General features: G+C 45.7%; 1 protein-coding gene across 1 annotated transcript in view; it reads right to left on the reverse strand.

The window, feature by feature from the left end:
- The window catches only part of LOC119656183 (RNA binding protein fox-1 homolog 1-like), a 64,199-nt gene extending 49,932 nt beyond the window's left edge, over positions 1–14,267 (reverse strand). Inside the window, exon 1 of the mRNA XM_038062533.1 lies at positions 14,104–14,267. Within this exon, the coding sequence (XP_037918461.1) occupies positions 14,104–14,267 (164 nt within the window). The remainder of the gene's footprint in view (positions 1–14,103) is intronic.
- Positions 14,268–26,122: the final 11,855 nt, after the last annotated feature.

The raw sequence follows: 26,122 nt of genomic DNA on the forward strand, positions 1-26,122 counted from the left end.
TCCACCGATCTGGAGCTGGAAGAAATGTTCTCCCCTCTCGAGAACGCGGTACGGGCCCTCATATGGAGGCTGCAGCGGCTTCCGGACGGCATCCGTCCTGACCAGAATGTGCGTGCATGTGTCCAGTTCCTTGAGCAAACAGGCAGGTGTGGACGGGTGTCGAGTGGGTGGTGGCGCTTTGATGCGTCGGAGATTGTCCCTCAGCAGACGCACCAACTCCGACTCTGTGAGACCCGATCTCTTGTCGAAGACCGGATCGCTTGGGAGTCTTGGGTTCTCCCCGTATACCAGCTCCGCGGGGCTGGCAGCAAATTCCTCTCGGCGGGTTGTACGTAGGCCGAGTAGGACGAGAGGCAAGACTTGCGTCCAGGACGGATCGTCGCGTACCATAATGGCGGCTTTCAGGGTCCGGTGCCAACGTTCTAGCATCCCATTGGATTGCGTTATTTTTCCTTTTATAAGGTGGACATTTAGGATTTTTCGTGGAAAGTAATGCAAAGTTCCTGATTTGGGTGCCAGGGTACTTTAGTTATCTTGGCTTTTAAGAGGTGGACAGATTGGACCCCCAGAGGACTGTTCCCACAATCGTTAAGTCTGTTCGGGAGGGTTATTTGGTCAGTTTTTAATTTAAATGTAAATGTTTCCCATTTCATAGAACGTATTTGTCTAAGGTAGCTTAGTGGAACGCTTTGGTGCAACGGATATCAGTATTTGGTATAAATTACTTGTTAGCAGTATTCTTCATAAACTTAAATGTACCTCATTTTTGAAGATTACTGCTCACCTCCCTCTCACAAGAGATGACTATTCATAAATATTGATTCATGGTGGGAGGAATATACAAAAAACTTGACTGAAGGTTTCGTTCAGGGCAGAGGCAATTTATCAGACGTTGCCTCACTTCTCCCCTGGGAGAAGCATGACCGCAAGTGACGAATCGTTCCATTTATATATAATTCGTGGTATGTTCAGACCTAAACTAGGCCGAAATGAATTTTTTGTTGAGGATAATGGGAGTCCTGTGTCCCCATCCACTTAATGACGGTCCGGTCCTTCATTAAATGGATGCAAACTGAAGACTTCCAGCATTCTCAACAGGGAATATGCGACTTTTTTCCTCTAGTCTATTGAAACGCTGATATACCTATTTTGGTTTGTCACGTCTATGGTCATCTGATCTCTTCAAGGAGCAGCTTATCGATGGCCTTGCTAGCTCTAAAATTTTCAAATGTCTAGCAAACTCAATTTGTTTTCTAATCAACAATTAACGAGCGTTTTCTACATTTACATTAATTCTTATCTTTTGTCTGGGCTTAGATGTTTCTAGACCCAGAATAGAATTTAACGGTTATATGTATCCATACCAGTATCAGCAATAAAGAACTCATATAAACATGTTCTAAACAACTAAAAGTCGTGAAAAAAATAAACGAGGTAAACTCTTGGCAAAAACACTCACCCCTCAGCATTTTTTGTTAGTCTTATCTCGGTAAGAGAAGTTACAAAAAGCAACAAGGATCGGTTAGGAAGGAATAATTCGAGAAAAAAAAAACTCAATGCACGGTTACATTTTTTATGCAGTTAGGATATATTTATATACATTTTTTCAGCATAACATCGCGTCCACAAAGAAAAACCTGACAGCGAATTCTTTGCCTTCAAAAAAAGTATAAATCTCCGGAATAACTAATTAGAATCTAATAAAAAATTGAGAGGTTATCAGATCCTTTAAATTTCTTAACAACACAAATTCAAGGACTGCAGTAAGGTCGTTCAGTAAAATAAAATATTTTTGTATGCCATAATATGATCGAGATATGATTTAAATTGAAAAGAAAAGCAAATAAAGAAAGGCAAGGGGTAGGATGCCTAAGAACAACGACAATGGAAGACATTCATTAAATAGATTTGGCTTCAGAAATTTGTCCTTCAAACTAGAAACTTCCTTTTTGTAATATTTAATTGTTAGTTTGCCAAGTGTCAACGTACGAAATTCTCTAGATGGAGTGTTGGTTGATAAACTTTCTATTTAAAGGGAAAAAGTGGGAATCCTAATCCTGATCCATGATTCTAGTTGAATTAATCCTTTTAAAACTGTAATCCGGGTTTTTATCTTAAATAAAAGAGAAATATGCTTTTTTTGAAGATAAAAATTAAATGAGGACTGATTCAAGGCTATTCTCATAAGTAAGTATCCGGGGAAATCCTGTGTCAATCACCAATTGCCACCGATGGACAACAGGATGGTAATATTAATAGAAAAGTTGCGTGTCAAAAATATCGAACAAATCAGTTGAGTTGAGTAACCAGTAGCGACCATTTATTATAGCCGTGGCTAAAATAACCTCGCCACTAGGTACCTGGCTCTTTAAATGAAAAACAAAAATGAAATATGTTACCTTAGTGCGCTCCGGTTTCAATATATAATTTATTTTATAGACCTAGAGTAAGAAAACGGAAGTACCAGTCACCATCGCCCTCCATGGACGATGATAATAAACAAAAAACCTTTAGGGTAGAGGATATCCTCTAGCCGTTTTATCACTAATGACAGCATTATAAGAGAAGAGGAGCCAGGTAAAAGCTAACCCCCGATCCAACTTCTCAAATGGTGGCCCCATTAAATACCACGAACGAAAAGGCGTACACGAAAATGTCTAAATATTTTCGTTCCATCCGTGGTGGGAAAACTTACCAGAAAAGTCATGTCACGAAAATGCCATCCGATGGTCATTGCGCACTATTCTAGATCCCCAAGGGTGTCCTGTTTCGAAGTTTCTGCTGCCGTCTTTCCGCCCCGAAATCGTTCTGAACCCTTAACAGGCTCAACCGTCTCATCGTGCCAATTTTATTACTATTAGAGACAAAAGAGCTCTTCTGGTCGGAGTTTCTGCTGTAATTTTCCAAAGGAAACGAAATTGAACATCGGCCAAGTTGGGGAGTAGCCATGTTTTATCAATAAAACGAGAGGAAAAGTTTTTTAGGGAGAGTGTGAGGAGACCAAGGTATTTTGACTCATTCAAATCTACTGCTTGCTTCGATGGATATAGGAAAGGTGCATGTTCGCGTATTGAGAACTAGTTGGATCAATAAATATAATGATTTTTGCCCTGAACTCCTCTCGGTTAGGTGGTGCTGGCGCTGAGTGATGGGCAAAGGCATTAGTTACTCTACGGGGCACGTGTTATTAATTCAAGGAGTTTTGTACGCTGATTAAATCGTAGCTCAACTTAAGATTGATCTGGCACACAAACATGTAGATACATTCTGACAATAGGACACTTAGATAGTTTCAGAAAGATACCGGATAAATATTATTAACAATAGTCACAAGTACGACAGTATGTGCCCTGTAAACTATAGAGACATAATATGGTCAAGAGAAGCCGAAAAGTCCTTTGACAAATTTAAAATTATGGGAAAGTTTTTTTTTTTTTTTGGTAGGGTAGGTGAATGCATTTACGCACACAGTGTTGGACTCCCGATTCGGTACGTTGTCGGACTACCAACTAAACACCTCCCCATCGTCAGAGAGCTAGCCTGGAACCGTTTGTCACATTACTTCGGGCCAGCCCCCGAACTCTCCCGTCTTGCGGAGCCTTCAAATCAGGGAATTCCTTTCACCAACGGGAGGGGAGAGGAGGAAGGGAACTGTCAGTTCAAGGAACCCCCTGCCATCCGGCTCCTCCACCGGTCGAGTTCTATCTTCTTAGCAACGAGAAGGGCCCGAACGTAATGGGCAACATGGTTCCAGCTGTCAGCAGTCCTCAGCATCTCTTCGACAATGTTGTCTGGAGAGAGATCCCTGTGTTTAAATAGAGCTGCTGACGAACCCCATCCCACCTTCCACAAGAAAAAAAAGTGTGGTGGGCATCGTCCACAACTCCATTGCAACACACAATGCGGAGAACGCGCTTTTCCAATCTTGTGCAGGTAAGACTGCAAATTTCCATGCCCACTTAAAAATTGGGTAAGGAAATAGTCAGTCTCACCATGCTTCCGATTCAGCCACGCACCTAAGTCCATCTGCCTCTAGTTTCATTTTGCCAAGAGAGCTGCCACTCGTCTAGAGTGTGTTGCCGTTCTTCGCGAGCAACCACCTCCCTTGGCTCATCTCCCTTGCGCTTGTATATGGCCTGACGCTCCCTAGCAAGAAGGGCAACGGGGATAACTCCCGCGATCACCATCACGGCCGGTTCAGAGACTGTGTGGTACGCAGACGCCACCCGTAAAGCTCCCCGTCTCTGTACTTGCGCGAGGCGTCTACGATATACCTCCTTGTCAAGAGCGCCAGCCCATACCTCTGCGCCGTAGAGCAGGGCAGGCTGCGTTGAGCTCATCAGGACCCCCAATGTTTGCCATTAGCCTACTTAACGCCGAAACTCCAGCCGCAGCCTTGTTCGCGGCTGCTTGGATTTGCTCAGAAAAGCTCATCTTTGAGTCAAGAGTCAACCCGAGGTACTTTACCGCTGATTTTGACTCGATTATCGACTCGCCGAACGATATGGGACGCAGGGTCGGAATTCTCTTGTTAGTCAGGATGACTACTTCGGTTTTTTCCAGTGCAAGGTTGAAACCATGAGTAGTCATCCATCCGCTTACCCGTCGCATCAGTATGCCGAGTCTGCTTTGCGCCTGTTCGACAGTGCGTCCAGCAACAAGCGCTGCGACATCATCTGCGTAGCCGACGGTTCCTCAGATAGTCCCTCAAAATCCGTAAGAGATAGTTCGGCACGTTGAAGGTATTCTCTAGTGTGCCTAGAATGTCTTTCCATCTTACGGAATTGAAGGCGTTTCTGACGTCAAGCGTTACGAGGAGCACCACCCGTCGAGTTCGGCGGCTATGTGCCTCCGCTCGTCGAACGGTGTCCACGACCTGCATGACAGCATCAATTGTCGATCTCCCTGCCCTAAAACCAAACTGCCGGGGAGGTAAATCTTCGGCAGGCCGTATCGCTTCAGCGAGTCTACTTCTGATGAGCTTTTTGAGCACTTTCCCAGCAGTATCAAGCATACAGAGCGGGCGGTATGAAGACGGCAGTTCGGGATCGCCTTTCCCTTTAGGGATCAGCGCAAGCCTCGCAACTTTCCAACGAGCAGGGAAAATGCCCTCTTTCAGGCAAGCGTTGAATGCGCCGAGCAGTAGGTCTGACCGGTGTTGGAATACCAGTTTGTACACCTCTGCTGGAATACCATCGGGTCCTGGCGCCTTCTTGTTTTTCATAGAGAAGACTGCCTGTTCCAACTCTTTTATAGAGAAAAGTGGACAGTCCTCTGCGCTCTCCGCGCCGACGTCACCATCCCATACGGGGTGTGCAGGGAAGAGTGCCCTCACAATGCGGTCCATCTGCTCGGCCTTAAGTGAACAGGTTTCCGCAGAGCCCCGATTTTTCGGGTTACAAGTTTGTAACCGAGTCCCCACGGATCCCCATTCACCTCGTCGATCAGATCTTGCCAGCAGCGAGCTTTGCTCTTGTTTATTGCGCTGCGGAGTCTCCTTTTGGCTGATTTGTACTCCATCATTATGGTACATGCCTCCTCCCGGTCGCCTTGACGTTGTGTTAAGCGGCGGAGCCTGTGACATTCCTTCCGGAGCTCTGCGATTTCCACTGTCCACCAATACATGGAAGGTTTGCCGCGCCTCGATGTCTTCCTGGACATGGAGGCTCCGCAGACCGTCGTTATTAGGTTCATAACTGAATTTACGACAGTATCAGCAGCGGCGCCACCGCCCCCAGGAATACCCTTCAGCGTGGCCCCACCTGTTCCCAGAGTTTCGACAAACTTCCCGGTGTTCACTTTCGCGACGTTCCATACACAGAAAGATCGCTGGGGTGGCGCACACCGAGAGTTTGTGTCCACCACTTCGAAAGCAATGTATTGGTGGTCACTTGCTGAAAAGTCTTCCAGAACTCGCCACCCGTCCACCAGCGACACCAGTGATTCCGATGCGAAGGTTACGTCTGGAATGCTTCCTTCGCAGCCTGGGCGCCGGAACGTTGGGGTGGATCCGGTGTTTAGAACTACCAGTCCTGTTCTCGCCACCATTTCCAGAATTCGTTTCCCTCTGGAATCTGTGTGAGGCATGCCCCATTCAAGTGCCCTAGCATTGAAGTCACCCCCGACCAGGATCCGCCCATCCGTGCTTAAGATAGCGTCCTCCAAAGCCTCAAGCCTCCGACGAAAGTCCGGCATCGTCTCATTCGGCGTAAGATAGACACTAAAAAACGTTATCCCTGAACACCGAATCCAGACAAAGCCGTCCCCTCGGCCTTGGGCAAGAACCCCCAGGAAGGTGCCGTCCCGAACCCAGATGGCAGCGGTACCTGATATGTCTGGGTGCCATGAAACTGGGCCCTTGTTTCGGTACTGCTCACTGATGAGTACTAAATCAGCTTTGGTCTCCGCAGCGAACTGCGCTAGCAACTCGTGAGCGGTTGCACTCCGGTGCATATTGATTTGTAGGATGCGAATCATGTTGACCGTATCCTAGCTCTTTCCAGTTCTGCTCTGAACACTGGACAACGCCCCGATCCCGCAGTGTGCGCAATGCTCTCATCAGTCGCGCCACGGTCCCTGCATAGGACGCAGTTTTCCTTTTCATTGCAGCTGTTTGCTTTATGGCCTGCCTGGCCGCATTTACGGCATGTTGCCCTTCTGTCAGGTCCCCGACAGTTTGCAGATGTGTGCCCATAATCCAAACATCTGTAACATTTGGTTGGGGCGGCCCGAATTCGTATCCTACACACTACCGAACCAATTCTTATTTTTCCGCTGTTTAGAAGCTTCCTCGCGTATTGCTCGGCAACTTCCACCACAGCGAGTTTTTGGAATCTTGAGTTTGCGGAGGTGATACCAATCCGGACATTGGTTACCTCCGGGCATTCGCGTTTGATGGCCTCTTCTACCTCGTTCTTTTCCGTGAGACAGTCAAGGTCTCGTATTTCTAAAGCACACGTGGGTTCCAGACTAGAAACCAAAGCTTTTTCTTCTAGAAGCCCCTTGACTGCTTCACAGAACGTGACTTTATTTATAGTCTTCGGGCCTAGTTCGACTAAGACTCCACCACCCTTCGTTTTACGTATGGAAGACACCTCCGCTCCGTTGTCTTCGGGTTTGATTTTGTAACGGATTTCGCTGAGGACTTCCGCAAAAGTCTTGCCTTCTGTCGGCTTAATAAGCAAAGCTGGCGGTCTAGTCCTCCTTCGTCTCCCCACCTTTTCTTTTGGCACTCCGTCCTTCGTGTCCGCCTTAGTTTTAGGCAGAGGTTTTTCTGATGGCGCGACGTGTTGTTGTCTTTTGATCCTCTTCGCCTTCTTCTTTTCAGCCCTGGAGAGTACCTGAGTGAAGTCTCCTTCAGGTGTCCCTTCCTCCTTTCGTTTTTTACCAAGTTCGCTCTGCAATGGGCTGTCAGCGATCCGTTTGGTACTCGTGGTGTTCCTCTCGGGAAGTGCGGTTGCTTCTGCTTCCTGCGGATTTTGTCTTACTTTCCATGTTCGCCTATAGTATGAAATCCTGTCCAGGAGCTCTTCCAGTTCCATTAGCCCGTTTTTCACCCCCTTGCCGACGTTTTTCTGAAGGAACGTCGAAGATCGCATGTGCTTCACAACCGCCGTGCATTTTTTAATAAGTCTTTCCTCTTCCGCTTGCGCCAGAGTAATCGACAGTCCTCCCATTCGGCTTATATTCGAAACCATTTTATTAACTTCGGCAGTTTCCACTGTGCCTCTTTCCCCAATTACAGCACTGTACTGTATGATCTGGGTTCCTATCTGTGTTGCAGGTGCCGCATCACTTTCTGAGTCTTTCTCTCCGTCTGCGCGTCCCGATGTCTCGTCGGGTATTTCAGCCCTTGTTGCGTCCTTCGCTGGGCGCTGGGGCGAACGGCGCATTTTCGTGCTGCGAATAAACGCAGCCAGCTCACTCTCCACTTCCACTATCTCCTCGTTCGCTTTTATTCTCCATTTGAGTTGTTTACCAGCGCATCGTGTGCAAGGGAGCGGGCCGCAATAGTCAGGAACGGGTATACCCTCGGGGACACAACCCCTACCCCAGTTCCCTGAGGCCTGACCTACGCTTAGCTGATCCCGGAATTCACGGACGGATCAGCGCTCGCTCGGGGCAACGCGGTCTACTAACACCGGTTCAATGCACACTACCCGACCAGGGTCCCGAAGGGGCTGGCTCCTGATACACGCCACAACTACCACCTTGGCAGAGCTAGGCTCACATCACCCCATCGACGTCGACAGGGAGTTGTCGACGGCTCCGGGGACTCCCAGTGTGTCCCGGCGTGTATCGGTCATTAGCAGTTCGCTCTTCACCGAGAAACTTTCTCGAGGCTACTACCTAGGACGCAAGTATTATGCCACCTAGGGGGTCAGAACTACTTGCTCGGGCACCTCGGGGACGCCACTCCCCGTATCGTAAACGACCCATGAAGGATCGTTGACGATCCCTGAGGGAGAATTATGGGAAAGTTTGGCATAAATTGAATCAACATTTTCAAAAAAATGTTGTTCTCTGCTACATACATATATAGAGTCCTCTACCAAACTACACTTTACACAATTGATTAATTAATTAATTAATTGACCAGTTATATTGTATCTACAGTATTACGTATAATGTTGAATTGTAAGTTTTCGCGTAATATTTTATAGCTGTGATTGTGGCGGTGAGTTTTTTGAATATGTCTCCAATTTGCACGATTTATTCACAGCGTGCCGGATATGTTACCGACAACAAGAATAGTTTGTCTCTCTATTGCACATCCTTTCCCCACGTATCATTGTTGTAATCATGGCGTTGTAGTCGCTGTTATCATTGTTATCGTTACTATCGTCAACGTATAGTACTCTCTTCGTAGGGCGCCTAAAAGGCAACGAAGGTATTTGTGTTAAACGGCCACGATCATGATCGTCACCTCTTAAGGTAAAATTACGCAAATTGATTACCTTTTACAATGCCTCGCTACTTTCTTGGTACTCACACTGGTGCGAGCAGTATTGGGAAGCTACGGGGTGGAGGTAGTTCTTATTGAATAGAGATCTGCAGGCAAACTTACTTGCATTAGGAACTCATGGTCTCCTAGTGTAGGAATTTCTCCTTACATTCGACTAAAGTGTATAACTGCATGAACAGCGCCCAACGCGTTCTTTGGTCATGTTTTAGCCATATCTTTGGCCTGTTTTCTTCTGTTTTTGAATAATTCTTAAAGTGTTTGATGATCGTGTTCTTTTGGACTCTTGATCTCTTTATCCGCCGAGAGAGTGTCACGATACAAGTGCATTTTAAGGTGCCGCTAGAATGGCCAGAATAATGTACTTTTTGTGGGCATTCATTTGAATTCTATTGAATTGTTGGCTATTGCTATCTTGTTACTTTTACCTAAACTTAACCAGTATCTATATATAACGCCAGGACCATATCTTCGAAATGACATTGCACATTATTTACTGTAGTTTCTTTTTGTAAAATCCTTTTTTGTTTTATTTCAAGGACTTAGTTTGTGTTACTACACTAATTATCCATTGCCAAGTTTAGCCGTTTCTGAAAATGTTGTGTAAAACAAAACCTTATTAAAATCAGTTCAATGTCTATCTCGCTATCTATGTACATACATATACTCCCTGCGTGTGGAATCTCCCAAACCATACGTGAAATTACCACCTCTACTACCGGGTGTCATCGGCAACCTCTATACTTGATTAAATTGCCCTTTCTTCGAATTGCATTTTTAAGCAAGCCAGGATATTAAATTGTCGGTGTATTAAGCCTCCTAGACTCTCAAAAGTGGGCAACATTCTTTCACAAATTACTCAATCCAGCATTTTCTTAAAAAAGCATATAAGTCTTTGGCAAGATAGTTCATCAGGAGCTTTGTCGGCTAACACCATCTCCATCCATTTCCATCGCGGAAGAGAAATTCGCTCCATCAGGCATGTCTCGTACAAATGTGGAAGCAAGACTGACCTCGACTTAAGCTTAAGGTCCAGCGTCGTGACACCTTCCTGCTTGAAATTTCAAACAGGTCTTTCTGTATTATTGCAGGATTACCATCGCGTTCGAGGGCCTTTGGAGATAATCCGGTTTCATCAACCTCGTCCAACAAATAAATTGAATTTTGGGCGGGCAAGTCTCTTAATTCCTTGGTTTTCCTTCTCAAATTGAACACGATTGCTTGAGTGACGTTTTAGGGCATATTACCAGCTGGCGAAGAACTTACGAAGGTTAGATATACAACTGAACCGACTGTTTTCGGCAGATATTAACTTCGTTCTCGAACATCTCTGCTACTAAACCCTATCGCCATCTGTACAGGAGGAGGGCAAGTCCTCCTGAGCTAAAAGCGGGATACACTGTGTCAACTGTCGTCCAACTCCCCGATTACTATGAAGCCACACATTGAGCCTCGGGCTGGATTGATTTTACAATGTCGGACCCAGCAAAGAAAAAAGCCAAACGATTCCCACATTCTCTCCTACAAGCCGAAAGTTGCTTTGCAGCTAGCCGATACCCCGTTTCAATATAGGATTGATGTTATAGTATTGCATGAAATGCGCTGGACATGAATGGTTTTGAGCCCGCCATCAACTTAATGGTGAGCCGCACTAGTTTGAGAAGCAACACTTCTAGCACTTGATGGGGACTATCCGCATTCGTACCCTGCATACTACCCATCCAATTTTGACTCTCCCGCCGTTAAGGAGTTTCCTCGCATATTGCTTGGGGACTTCCACCACGGCGAGCTTTTGGCCTCGAGCATTTACAGAGGTAATACCTACCCGGGCATTGGTCACCTCTGGACATTCACGCTTTAGCGCCTCCTCTACTTCGGCCTTTTCTGTGAGGCAGTCAAGATCCCGTATTTCTAGAGAGCACATGGGTTCTAGGCTGGAAACAAGAGCCTTCTCCCCCAATAGCCCCTTGACCGCTTCGCAAAACGTGCTCTTGTTGGTCGTCTTTGGGCCCAGTTCGACGAGAACTCCACCACTCCTCGTTTTCCGTATCGTAGCCAGTGCACAGACCATTCTCTTGAAACCGAACAGCTACAAAACTTTTTATAAACAAATGCGGTTGCAAGGCAAATTTTGATTTCACAGACAAGAAGGAAGCCTGGGGAACCGGCAAGTCTATAAACTCGATAAGAACAGGGAGCAACCGGATCAGGCTCGGGAGTTTCCCCAACAAGTCAGTAGAATGAAGTCACATGCACCTCGAGGCCCATTCTGTCAAGAAAAAGGGGGATATCTTCAAACCAGACCATGCGGGCATTTTGGAGGGGCGGGGTGAGTATTCTTATTATATGTTCAACAGCCGGAATATCGGCGAGTTGGAGGTCCGTTTAACTGAAGTTGATGGGCAAATCCTGCTACCATCAATGTCATTTACCGGCTTAAGCCACCAAGAGCCGATGGAAGTACTGCCGAATCTGATAAATATGGAGGCGATGGTTTATGAATTCATGCCCAAGATTTGGGGCAGCAATTCTTCGTTATCCTGCTTGGCTGCCCAGAACATCATCGCCCCATATCAAAGAAGCTTCTGACCAGGCAAATTTGTGACAGTTCAAATTTTTCCTACGCGGAAATCGATTGAATATGGTCACCAGTTATACTATCTTTTCGTCGGCTTCTAGGTCGCCCATAATAGCATCGTCAGAGGGAATTCGATACCCTGACTAAATGAATAAGACTGGCTAGGTTGGCCGTGATCAATGACTATCAACGTTCTAAGACAAGAAGTACGCTAGCAAGGTATCCTTTTTAATCTGACCATGGAAAAGATGATCCGTGAGGCTGACGCTCTAAAAGTCCATCCAACTAGGGGTCTGTTTTGACAATATTGACATAATGGGAAAAGAAAACTGCGATACACAAATTATCTTCGTTCAGATCAAGTAAGCAGCAGTTGCTATGTCAGCATGAAAAATGAAAGAAAGAATAACATCAAATAACACTGGTCAACTGAGATCAATAAATATAGGAGAAAGTAACTTTGAAACGTTGAAGATTTCTCTTATGTAATGTTGCCGTTCACAAAAAAAAAAACAACTATCGCGACGAAATCCGCGCAAACGGTTGTAGGTACCCAACAGAACCTATTTCAGAGATTTGCGTTCTTAGCAAAAATATGGGAACTCTTCACGGCATTCGAGAAAAGAGTTCTTCTAAGAATTTTTGGGGACACTACAGGATAATGGACCATTCCGTAGTTTATATAACGATGGAGTGGATCCACTCCGCCGCCCTTTTTTCCCTTCTTCCCTTCTCTCGTATCCTACAAAGCTCAATTCTGGGTGCTTTATTATTTTGATTCTTATCAATTGCCCTTCCTCCTCCCAAATTGCCTTAGTTTGCTCTATCCGACGCTCTTAAGCTGACAAAAGAAAAATTTAATTGACATCATCCAGGGCAGAAGCAACTCATCAGACGCTGCCTCACCTTTGCCCTGAAAAACTTGGGTGTTTAACCCAAAAAGAGGAGTCCGCGGACCACAAGAGAGGAAGTAAGTTGCTTCCCAAATGGTCTGGTCTTTCATCAAGTAGGTGTGAGTTCATTGCTCCCAGCATCCTCAACAAGATCTTAAGCTGTTTTTCGCTATATTGTCGTCCTTCAAGTAAATCTAAACACTTTGGTTCACTGTTGCTTTGTTAATGGCTTAGCGGTGAACATCAGAAAATGTGCTACTCGTTCAAGACTGCATTGACTTCTTTTTCCTACTCGGATATTCCTTACCAATTCATCAAACTACACTCAAGATTTCGGAGTCATTTTCGACTCGGCTCCGCTCCGATTCTCACTGTTTGAAAGTCACCAATCGGGCTGCGAAATTGATTTTGACTCCATCCTCCATCCTCCTTTACTCTTGTCAACTCTACTATTAGAAGTATGCTTCAGTAATGCTTCCTTCTGTAACATTGATTGTCTTGTCCTACCTACCCCTCCCGTCTCCGCTCTTTTAACCTGCCCTTCTTATAACACCGTAGAGACTATCTTGATTTATGTACATTTTTCAAACTTTCCATGGGTATGATGGACTGCACCTCTTCTAATGACGTCCTTTCGCCGTCCCCGCCTTTTATAATACACACAACGTAGAGATTTTCAACGTGTCCTTGCAGAGCTCGAAATCCACTATCATTTCTTGACTCCAAAACTCTGTCAAAGTTACAACTCACAACATATTAATCTCTTAAATTTTCTTCATTCAGAACTTTTTAGCATAGGTTAATGTTCTTGATTCCTTTTCCTCGTAAAGACAATAAATAATTGGAGTTTACTCTGTTCATTGTCCGTTAAAAAAATGAATAAATCAATGAATTTATGAGGGATACCGTGATCATTTAATTGTGGAAAAATCCAGCTTAACAAGCCGTAGTAGGCGGGTGTCGATGAGGATTATCAAGCCTGTAAAATGGATAGGGGCAGTATCTATAGTAGACGAAGACGTAGCAGAACCTGTCTGAGATGGAGCGATGGTGTACGCCAGAACACCAAACAGCTGTCAGGGATATCGAATTGGTGAACCCCCCGGTGCAATTCGTTATAAAGTCAGGCCTAGACCGGACAACGGTAGTTGCACCATCGATTATGATGATTATATTTTGAAAAAAAAAATAAGGTGGAAGCTCACGAAGGTCTGTTTCTTAGAAACCGTTGTACGTATTCGAATGAAATTTGGGGGGAAGGCTGGAACTGTGAAAAACCGCGCGAGCGATGAATGACATCACAGGAAAATTCGACTTATATATAAGGACTAAGTACACTAACTTCAGGCACACTTGGCCTGATTTTTTAATGCTCATTAAGAACATCCCCATATATATATGTCACCTAGGATCTTCATTTCGCCAAATATGATGTTGTGTTGAGTTTGTGGAAACCATCGGGGAGCAGGCGTGTAATTGTATGAATAAGTTTCACATGCAAAGGCTTATTGCCCACTGATGGGAATGTTAGGAATGGTCTAGCTGTGGTATCTTCTTCCTTTGAGAGTATTTACCTTTCCTAAAATTGGCAAATTTACCTATTTATATTGTTCTGTTTCCTAAGTCCGATGTGATGATATGATGTGATGTGATATCACGTTTCTGTCTACTAGGATCGATGATGTGATGATATGATGTGATGTGATATCACGTTTATGTCTACTAGGATCGATGATGTGATGATATGATGTGATGTGATATCACGTTTCTGTCTACTAGAATCGACAATAGCTTCTAGAAGTTTTTCGAATATTGATTTACCAATTATTATCATAATTACATTTTCCAACAGCTTAGGAAGTATACGATTTTCATTTTTTGTATTAGAAATGTTACAGAACCCTTTGGACGTGTTTACTGGTGGCTGTTAACATCACAGGGTCCGAAACAAACCCGCTTAAGCGATGGCCGACAAGATCACGAGGGACTCAATTCCAAACTCACCAGAGCATCAGGGACATCCCACAAATCAATGGAATTCCCAAAGAACAACTTGCAGTGGCAACTCTAATAAAATCCGGTAAGTGGATTAGATTTACTGATCATTACCAGGCAGGATTCTAGTCATTTCCTAGTCTATTAGCAATGAAATAATAGGAGTCATCACAAATTCACAGTCAGATTAGAACAGGGCCAGCTGATTCATCGTAATTTGGCCGTATTTAAGTTCAATAAGGGAGTGTTGTAGCGGTTTTAATTTCTTTGAGGGAAATTTAATTGAAATAATTATCTTTTTTTCTTACCGATGTAATAACTCCTAAAGTTACATACATATTTGTTAGAGGGGTAAATACAGTGGTCGTGAAGGTCATAATATTTTTTTTTTTTGTGCGTACACGGAGGTGGAAAATCTTAGAAAGACACGTCCGCCGCCAGAACGGCGGAACTACAGCGGGTGCGTGTGGGATTCACACCCACTAAAAACCACCCCCGGTCTCTCCAGCCCCGGTCCCAGCCCCGCGGGACCACCATTGAGGTATTACTTCGCGGGGTAGGTTTGCTCTTAGGCATTCATCTTTCTCCTATTTGCAGCTTTCCTCCTTCTTTGTTCCTTCAGCAACTCCTCCTGCATTTGGATGATTGCGGAGCCAACCGCAAGCCACTTCTCCTCGGACTCCAGCATCTCAGTAACCAAGCTCTCCGGGGTCCCGCTCCTGCCCAGCACCTGGTTTAAGCTCCTTCTCTCCATCGCAAATCGTGGGCAGTGAAACATCACATGCTCTGGATCCTCCGGTATGCCATCGCATCTGGGACAGTTCGGAAAATCATCCAACCCAAAGCGGTGCAGATACTGCCTGTAGCAACCACCGTGTCCTGTGAGGAACTGGGTAATGTGGTAGTTGGTCTCCCCATATTTTCGCTCAAGCCACACCCTAATGTTGGGAATGAGCCTGTGCGTCCACCGACCTTTCGCAGACTCGTCCCATCTGCGTTACCAGAGATCAAGCGACTCTGACCTTGTCGCACTTCTACGCTGTGCATTCCCCTCCATATGTCTTGCATTGTACAGGACACTCATTTCTTTGGCCAGAATGTCAACCGGGATCATGCCTGCCACCACCAATACTGCCTCATCTGATGTGGTTCTAAAAGCACTGCAAACCCTCAAAGCCATCCGCCGGTAAACCGAGTTCACCTGCTTCCGTCTCTGAGAGTTTGCAAGCGCCTCTGCCCACACAGGCGACGAGTAGAGCAGGATGGAGCGCACCACTCCGGCTAGCACCAACCTCCGGCAATGTTTCGGCCCACCAATATTTGGCAGCATTTTTGCAAGTGCCGTGGTGGCACTGGCTGCCTTTTGGCATGCATACTCTAGGTGTTCCCTAAAACTCAATTTGGTGTCAATTATTACCCCCAGGTATTTGATAGCCGGCTTTGATACGACCGTATGTCCACCGACCTCCACTTTTACAGTGTTATTTTTCCTGCGTTTCGTTATTAAGACCGCTTCCGTTTTCGCGTCCGCCAAGGTCAGCCCGGCCTTTTCTAGCCAGGACTTTACCGCTCTCACTGTTTCTGTTGCGTAAACCTCCACATCTTCAGGGTGTTTTGCTGCAACAACCACAGCTAGGTCATCAGCAAAGCCGACAATCGTAGTCCCCTCTGGGACGGGAAGAGCAAGCACCCCATTATACATGATATTCCACAACAGGGGACCAAGTACCGATCCCTGTGGTACCCCGGCTGTGACAATGTACTCTTTGAGGCCCTCATCCGTCCCGTACCAGAAAGTCCTCTCTGAGAGGTAGTTTTCCACCAAATTCGCTAAGTATCCGGGGACACCTATGTCAGCCAACGCCCCTTTAATTCTATTCCAGTGGGTCGAATTGAATGCGTTTTTGACATCCAACGCCACCACGGCACAGCAGCCGCCAGAAATCAGTGCACCTTTTGCCAGGTTTACCACCATGCCAATTGCGTCCACTGTAGAGTGGGCGCGTCGGAAACCAAACTGGCGTTCCGACAAACCATTGCTGGCTTCGACGATGGGCACGAGTCTGTTGTAGATGACTCTCTCCATCATCTTCCCCATTGTATCCAACAGGCAGATAGGACGGTACGACGCTGGGTTTCCAGGTGGCTTGCCAGGCTTCGGAAGCAACACCAACTTTTGCTTTTTCCACTGGGCAGGGAATATTCCTTCTTTTAGGCACGCCTCGAAGGTGTTGGCGAAAAGGTCGGACCTAGTCTTCACTGCCAGTTTCAAAGCTCGGTTGGGGATGCCATCCAACCCTGGGGCCTTGTAGTCACCGAACCTACCACATATTTCCCGCAGCTCCTCCACAGTTACAGGTGGTATTATGCCGTCATTTAGCTGGACAAAAATTTGCCTTCCCCTATTTTCGTGGTGGGGGAACAGAGTGATGACAATCTGTTTCAGGAGGCGCGGACAGGTCACCTGGGGTGATTTCCGCAGCCTTTTCATCACCACTCTGTAAGCCTCGCACCAAGGGTTTATGTCGGCATGGTCGCACAGCTGTTTGAAGCAGTTCTTTTTGCTCCTCCGAATGGCTTCCTTTAGGCGGCCACGCAATTGCTTGTGTGCCTCCTCTCGACCGTCGCCACCGGGTTTTCCCCTGAGCCTCTGACAAAGCCTCCTTGCCCGAAAACATGCGGCTCGCAAACTTGCGATTTCGTTGTTCCACCAGTAGTTGGGTTGCCTACTGGGGAGCAATCGCCTTCTGGGCATAGTAGCATCGCATGCTTCCGTCACCCATCGAGTGATCTGGGTGGCTTTCTCTCCAGTCGTACCATTCAGGGATATGTCGGATTTGAACAGCGCGGAAAACGTGTCCCCCTCGAAAGCTTTCACTGTCCAGCCAAGCATACCACCCGGCATTCTGCGAAAACTCTTTGTCGAGCTCGATCCCTTGATCTCTATGCAGATTGCCTGGTGGTCGCTGTGAGTATAGTCCTCACTGACATGCCAAGCGATTCTACTGGCTAAAGTGGCACTCACGTATGTCAGGTCCACTATAGACCCCAGGCCCCTTCCCCGGAAAGTGTACGAAGACCAAACATTCGCCAGTACCACGTCCAGCTCCGCGAATGCTTCGAGGAGAACACGTCCCCTGACATTAGTTACCCGGCTGCCCCATTCAAGAGCCCACGCATTGAAATCGCCTCCTATTATGATCGGCCAACGTCCTCTTGCATCCAAAACAAGAGCAGCAAGCATCCGCTCATACTCGACGAGTGTAGCGCTGGGTGGAGCATAGCAGCTGTAGATGTGGATGCCCTTCACCTTCGCTCTGATGAAGCCCTCCTCCGGGTGCTCCATTATTTCCTGGAAGGCTTGTTCTCCACAAGTCCACAGCGCTGCTTGGCCCGTTTGGTCTTGGACCCAAACGCTACCACCGCGGTTTCGGTATGGTTCACTCAGTATGGCCACATTGATGTTTTTCTCGCGGATGGCTTGCGCGAGTAGATCCTGCGCCGCCTCGCAGTGGTTGAGGTTGATTTGTATCAACCTCATCTGCGATTTGTGCTAAGGGCTCTCCTGTATTCCGGGCACCTGCTGCTGCCCGCAATGTGCCGATTGTCCACACCCTCCTTTTCTTTGCACAGTAGACAATTTGGGTCAGCTCCGCAGTCCTTGCTGATGTGGCCTTCCACTCCGCATCTCCTGCATTGCTTTGACCTGTCATTTGGGTTAGTGCATGACTTCGCAATGTGACCAAAGCCAAGGCATTTAAAGCACCGTTTTAACGCCATCTGTTCCCTAAGGCGACACATAACCCAGCCTATTCTCACTCTCCCTGCTGCTAACAGTTTGAGTGCGTCCTCCACTGGTAGGCTGATGATGGCTGTTTGTGTTCCCCCATAGACTTTCCTTAGCGTTTTCACCACTGACTCTTGTAGTCCGGCAAGATCGTACTGTTTCTCCAACGTTTCGCGAACCTCCTCCTTCGTCGTGATTTCATCTATATCTTTGCAGATTATAGTGATTTCCGGCCTGCTAGCTCTTATGTCGGCTCCCTGCCCTAAAGTCTTCCCGATTTGGCTTAAGAATTTGTATGCGGTTACATCCTTGGATTTCTTAAGTTCCAACATAAGATCTCCCTTCTGCGACCGTCTAATACGGCTGACGTTGTCTCCCAAATTGGTGAGTTCGGGGTCTGCCTTCACTTTCCTGAGAATGTCGGCGTATGACCCTTCGCCTCGTTTGGAAATGAAAATCACCTCCGGTCTTATCTTCCTCCGATAATTTCTTTTCCGCGGTTCTACCTTCCTCCAAGCTTCCGCATCCGCCTTTGAAGGTTCGATCCCTTTTCTCGAGGTAGCCACTGCAGTATTTTCACTGGTAGCTTCAGACGTACTTTTTATGAACTCCGCCTTTTTGGGAGTTGAGTCCTTTTTCCTTTTCGGGGTTTGCTGGCCTGTTGAGTCATTCAGCTTCTCGCGCAGCCTCTTTCCCGGTTTCTCTCCTTTTGTGTTTTGAACCGGCGTTATTTGAGTTGCCTGGTTCACTTTTCCAATCGGCGACTTCCCTACTCGTTCATCCTGGGCCTTGCCGTACGCCAAACGGATGCCTCTTATCATGGCCCTTATATTTTGGTGAATGTTCCTGCGCTTCTTTATAAACTCACACAGCTCCATGATCTTTTTACCGAGGGCAGTAAAGGCAGCTCCAGACTGATCATTGCCCAAAACATCGCTCGGGTGAATCGGCGTCAGTGATTCTTTCTCATCGAAGACTCCCGCTATACGCTTCCCACTGGGGGTAGCGATCGTGGGGGTTTGTGCCCGTGTGGGAGGGGATCTGCGAAAAATCGAGCTCCTTCTGAACGGATCCATCACTATAGCCAGTTCAAGTTCCTCCCGTACGCTTGTAACATTAGATGCCACAGTAGCCAAGGTTCCCACTACTGAGGCACTGCGGTCGTTGGATATCGACGGCCGGGAGCCCGCTTGCTCACTCCCAAAAACCGCCGGCACTGGGTTTCCGAAGCCCTGCACCGTAAGAAGGTCATAATATAAAGTAGGTACGACGTTATATATATAAATAATGAATACGCAATAGAACCAATTTATTATCGACGACATTAGATAATGGATTGATTATAACATAACGATAATTGCTTCAAAAAACCATACCGGAAGATATATATCTGTTTGGGTTGAAAGTTTGCATATCCTAGAATTTTTTTATTTTCATCAGACTCCGTGTATATTCTGATTATACTATGGATTATAAACGATGGTAAATATGTACATCTCCATCATACATAGTTCGATTTTGGTCCAAATCCAGATGCCAAATTTAGACAAATAACCCATGGGCAATATCGTAATATTTCTCATTGAAATGATCGGCAGCGAAAAGCAAGTATCTTTGGTTAGCCACAAAATCACTTCTTTTCTTCTTGCTTTACAGTTTGCCTTGAATTTTCTTATTTTCATTCTCACCAGAAATTCATGAACATATAAACGACCGTGGACAGATTGTGCATATGTTGTACTGCATCGTATATTGCATTCTGCATCAATATTTCATTTATCTAAAAGATGTTATGTCGGCTAACCTTCTCCGGCTAATTCTACAGAATAAGAAAGCATCGAAAGATATGCTACCAGTACAACAATAATATGATCTTCTTTCGGTATCTTCTTCATTTCCCCACAGCATCTTCTTCAGATGTAACGCTACTTTGAGTAGTTCTCCTTTTTCGTATCCAAAAATATCATCCCTCCTTGAAGTTAGGGAAGGGTCCGTTTGTCTAACGGATGTCTTGAGATACTAAACGAATTCGACTCAACTTTTGCTGTAGGCTCACGTATTTTTAGTTCACGATCGCCTATCTTCCAACTGCCCAAGGAGCACCTCCTAAGCCGAGAGCTCACTGTTCATATCGTGGAATTCTGACGCAAGGAGCACAGAAGTGCCAGTAAAGATTTTCTTCTTGCATAACGTAAAAGTGTGCAGGAAATGTGGAAATTCTAGTAAGTGCATGTTATGATCGGAAAATAGCCCCCGCTCTTTACACTATTCTTGAGCTGGCATTATCCAAATTTAATGAGTGTTGCAGTCATTCTCGGTGTCTGTTTATGCACATTACCGCTCATCCGTTGCATCTCGGCCGGTCCATCAGCGAGTTGAGAAGCCTAGATTCTTGAAGCAAGGGATGTCAATGCCATGTCGGCTTTGAAAGTCAAGTTCAATGGGAAAAACATGATGCCAAGTATATTGCTTCTGTAAATGGAAAATGGTGTCGCTGGTCTTTTTTTAGATTGCCCTTAGACTCGATTCTAGTTTAGCACGCAGCGCCATAGAACATGGTCCAATTGGACTGGAAAGATATTCGAAATAGGGGATAGAGGATGCATGCTAGTGATGCATTATCACATCAAAGCCCAAGAATATGGGCCTAACAGTTTCACAATATGCTTTTGACGAGCGACGACGGTGCCGTCTGTTCTTGGCCAGATTGTTTATTGAAATTTCGTTCTAATTTAGGATTGATGTAACTAGTCTACTCTGGAAAATGTTGAGTATGGACCTTTTTGCGTTTAGATACATGATAACGTATAAAAGCTGTATGTAAGTAGTTTGTAAGTCACAATAAAGTGTATTCTTACGTATTTTGCGTAACGGTCATTTGATGAATAAATATTGAGAAAGGTCCAGCAACATTACTCAAAACCTTCACTTATCGCTGTTCTGTTTGGTGTGTGTGTGTGTGTATGGTGGGGGAGAAGCTACAGCTTCTGAGCACTTAGGCCGTGTTGGCCCATTACGGATTCGTTAACGTATCGCAGGATTTCCGTTAGTGGATGTGATGCTACCCGTCGCAATTGGAGGACATCGGCACCAAAGATCTGATGCCTGATGCGTCCATAGGCGGGGCATTCACATAGGAAATGCTCCGTGGATTCCGCTTCCTCATTACAGGAGGGACACGTATCATCTTCGGTAATTCCTATTCTGAACATCTGCCCAGCTAGTGAATTATGGCCCGTTAGAATGCCCACAATACACCTGCAAGTCCTCCTGCTTTTCGACAGGATAAACTTTGCGGTACGTATGTTGGGTTCTGGCAGGAAAAGTTTGGTGTGTCGAGCAGCATTTAAGCTCTGCCACCTGTCATTATGAGAAACTTGTTCCCAGTTTTTGAAAACAGATTTAGCCAATGCTACTGATACCCCAATTGCTGGCTCCGGTCCCGGCATAGGGGAGATTGACCCCTCTTTCGCTAAAGCGTCCGAGATTTCATTTCCCCCTATGCCCCAGTGACCAGGTACCCAGAGTAGTTCCACCGTATTGAATCTAGACATAGAGTTCAAACGGTTTCTGCATTCCTGAACGATTTTCGAGGTGATCAAAAGACTGCTCAATGCCCTCAGTGCAGATTGCGATGCGCTTGCTCTTCAACCGCTCGTCAATCACCCAGTTTGCCACCCTTAGGATCGCATAAACTTCAGCTTGAAAAACCGTGGTATTTTGTCCCAAAGGAAAAGCCCACTTCTCGTTTTTATTCGAGAGGTAGACTCCGGCTCCAGAACTCTCTTCTGTTTTTGAGCCATCGGTGTAGAAGACTTCCGTATATCCCGCCACGCATTCCTCTGGGTCTTCCCAGTCCTCTCTACGCTTCAGGGTAACTACATATCTTCTACCAAACAGGTGTATGGGGACACGAGAATCGGAAGGCATTGTAAGAACTGGATTCAGTCCTCCCAGTAACTCTTCCAATGCTCTTTGCCCCCCCACATCCGTTGTTTTCCCATAGATCTAATCGAATTAGCCTATAAGCTGCTCTCATTGCAGTGCTTTGAATAAATATATCCAGGGGCTGCAAATTGAGTAGTGTATTCAGAGCTGCGCCGGATGTCGTGCTCATGGCACCATTGATACCCAGACAAATAGTTCTTTGCAGTGCAGCTAGTTTACGGTGAAAACCTTTTTGTCTCACCTTAACCCACCACACTACGGATGCATCTACGAACATCGGCCTAATGATGGTAACGTATATTCACATTACCACAAGAGGCCTGAGTCCCCATGTCGAGGCAAAGGTCCGTCTGCACAGCCCATAAGCTGTGAGAGCTCGTTTCATCTTTACCTCTACATGTTTGTTCCAAAGAAGTTTTTATCTAGAGTGACCCCCAGGTATTTCACTTCTTCGGAGAGTTGAAGGGTAGTACCCCTCATCTCAGGGAGACAAAATCCATCCAGTTTTCTCCTTTTTGGTGAATAAAACCATTGCGGTTTTATTTGGATTAACTGACAAACCATGTCTAAGGCACCAGCTGTCTATCAAATCAACGGCACGCTGTATATTCCTACACACCGTTCCAAGATCCCGATCAACAGCAAGTACAGCCACGTCATCAGCATGAGCTTGAGCGTGTATTGGCAAATTTTGCAGTTCGCATAGCAGTGAGTCGATCAGCATACTCCACAGAAGCGGCGAAAACACACCTCCTTGGGGGCAGCTCTTCGTTGCTTCCGTAGTCAGGTAGCGATCGACCCCTACCTCAGCGCACAGCAATCTTTGCGTTAGCATAGCATGGATCCACTTAATTAAAGCATCATCAACACCATGCGCTCTGGCGGCATCACAAAGTTTTTGAAAACACGCACAGTCAAAAGCTCCTTCAATGTCCACGAACACCCCCATCGCGTACTCACCATTCAAAGCTGCATCCTCTATCTTTGTGACCAAAGAATAAAGAGCAGCCTCACAGGAATTTCCACGTTGGTAAGCATGTTAGTTTTCACTAAGTGGGTGTGACCTAAGTGCGTTTCCACGAATGTGACGCTCCACCAGTCTCTCCAAACCTTTCAGCAAGAATGAAGTCAAGCTGATCTGTCTGAAGTTCTTTGGATTAGAATAGTCATCTTTCCCAGGTTTCGGTATGAAAACTACCTTAACCTGTTGCCAAGAAGAAGGCACGTAGCCCAGAGCAAGACATCCTCGAAAAATATTTCTTAGAGGTCGCTCTAAATGCTCCATACCCTCCTTTAGCATTGCCGGATAGATGCCATCCATGCCAGGTGCTTTGAAATGTTCAAAGAAGGACAGTATGGCAGCTCTCACCTTTTCATGGGCAACAACCGCTTTTGCAGTGTTCCAGTTCCCCTTGCAACGCTTGCCTGTTGAAGGGGTTGCAAGAACCGTCAACTCTCCCTCTACCACTTCTCTCACCTGTTCTCCCGGTTGGTGTACTTCCAGGAGGGTCTGTACTGAGTCCAGTCTGGGGCTCGTGAAAGTACCGTCGGGTTTTCTAAGAGAATCCAACTTGGCCGATTCATCCCTTTTGAGGACTCTGCACAGCCTTGAAGTCTCCCTTTCGCCTTCCAGTTCCTCACAGTACGCTCTAAAGGAGTCTCGTTTCGAGCACCTCACGAGCCTCTTATATTCACGTTGTGAGTTCCTGAAATTTAACCAGTCTTCGTCCTTGTTACTTTTGCAAGCACGATTTAGAAGTCGCCTGGTTGATTTCCTGAGTTTTTGCAGTTCTCGGTTCCACCAAGGAACCGTTTTACCGCTTTGGCTTCAGGAAATAGGACAAGCCTCTTCATAGCACTCTAAAAGTGTGCAATTCAGAGTTTTCAATTCATCTTCCAGCACCAAAGGAGTATTTAGTCGCCTAAGGAACTGCACTTTATTGCCAAGAAGTTCATTGAACTTTGACCAATCCGTTTTCCTAGGGTTTCGTCTTTGTACTGCAGACTGTTCGCCCGCAATAGTCAGATTGAATTCTAGATATCGGTGATCTGACAGTGAGACCTCGTCTAGCACTCGCCAGTGTGTAATTAACTCTAACAATTTTGGGGTACAGATTGTTAGGTCAATTACTTCGCTTCTTCTCGGTCCCACGAACGTAGGGGCGCACCCCACGTTTGCAGTCATAAGACCAGCTAAAGTAATGAAATCAAATAGCTTCTCTCCTCTTGGATTGCATTTGCTACTGCCTCAATAAATATGTTGAGCATTCGCATCGCAACATATTAAGAGTTCGAGACCACTTGATTCTGCATATGCCACCAGATCCTTAAGTTCTTGCGTCGGTGGAGGTTCTGTTTGGTAACATAGTAATTATCTATTGGTATCAAAGCAATGGAAAGCATCCATCATGCCGATTCTACAGCTATTCGCCATTGCACCTTCATTGGCTACTTACTTCCAGAACAATTGAAAATTACGGATAAATGTGCTTCAGGGCGTTGGGCGATGAAGACAATGGAGCGCGTATCGGTCGGCACAGAAGACATTAGAGTCTATCCGTTGGCGATTCGAGAAGTAGCACTACATCCATAGGTATCCTAAAATAGCTATATCGATTCTGAATAGTGGAGGACAGGAAAAAAAACCAGTAAATGCATCTCCCAAATAGAAGTCAGCCCAATGCGCTGCCTCCCATACTCACAACATACCTTTCAGCTATTGAGTCAGCCCATGTGAGAAGCGAACTGGAAAATCTGTTGTTGGTGAAATTATGTAATAAGTTACTTTTATTGAGAATAGTGTTATTTTGAGAAATATGCAACACGTTCGCAGGCGTTTCGTGACCATCTTGAGAAGATGCAGCATTGCGCCCCGGCTGCAAACTAAATACACTTACAAAGTTATACTTAACAATAAAGATGATGGTCCATTCTACCTCTTCTAGCTCTATCTTACCGTTTGTGTTTGCGATTGGTGTCCAAGTGGTTTTAACCATAAGCTAGCACTACTTCCCGATTGCACGAGTGATATAGTGATAATGTTTAGGATAATCCATCTGTAACCGTGTCTTTTTGAGCTAAATTTGTTGTTGAATTATTATGACTTGGTCCTCATTAATACCACTAAAAATTGACTTTATTTTCTTCAATCTAAACATCACATGAAGCACCTGACACAAAAGATTACGAACAAAGCCAAACAGGGTTAAAAACATCTTACTTCCTCCACATGCGCGAAAGGCTACAGTCACAACGTAACCACGGTTGAAAGACAGGCTACTATCGAAGCGAAATCCGGCAATGGTTGTAGGTGGAGCATCAGCACCTGAATTTACTTAAGCGGATAGCATGACATTTTCAACTGTGAATGAATGAATTAAAGTTTCGTTAATTAGTCATCATAGCAGATAAGCACTGATCACCCCCATGTGCAGAAATTGAAAACTGAATTTGTAGAATTCACACGATCATTTGAAATGCCTACACAAATTCCAATCTCAGGAGCGTAAATGCCCTCATAACCGTTTTTCAATCACTTGGTGGCATGGAAAGATTTCACGGATTTCAATCAAATTGTAACTAACATGTCAAGGTTCATAAAATTTTATGATATCAGTTCGTATGGAGTCTTTTACGTAATCAATAAAGTTGACGAGCCTGCATGTCTGTAGCTCGTCATATCGTTTTTCGTAAATTTTTCCAGAGACGTTTGACTGTTTTATTCGCACCATTCTTGGATTCCAGCAATGGTCACAACGAAATTTGTTATTTATTCCTACTTCAGGGTGTCAAAGCGTGTGCATGGATAATTATCTTTTTGTTCCCTTTTGCAAATGCAGTAGACAACTAGGAAATTCACTTCCCTCTTATGACCGCAGGAATCCGTAGAAGTTACGAAAGGGCAAGCGTGCTTTCCTATTTGGTTTGGCGTAACATCGACGTTTTGAGGGATATTACAA

The sequence above is a fragment of the Hermetia illucens genome, chromosome 4, assembly GCF_905115235.1.
Source record: "Hermetia illucens chromosome 4, iHerIll2.2.curated.20191125, whole genome shotgun sequence".
NCBI lineage: Eukaryota > Metazoa > Arthropoda > Insecta > Diptera > Stratiomyidae > Hermetia > Hermetia illucens.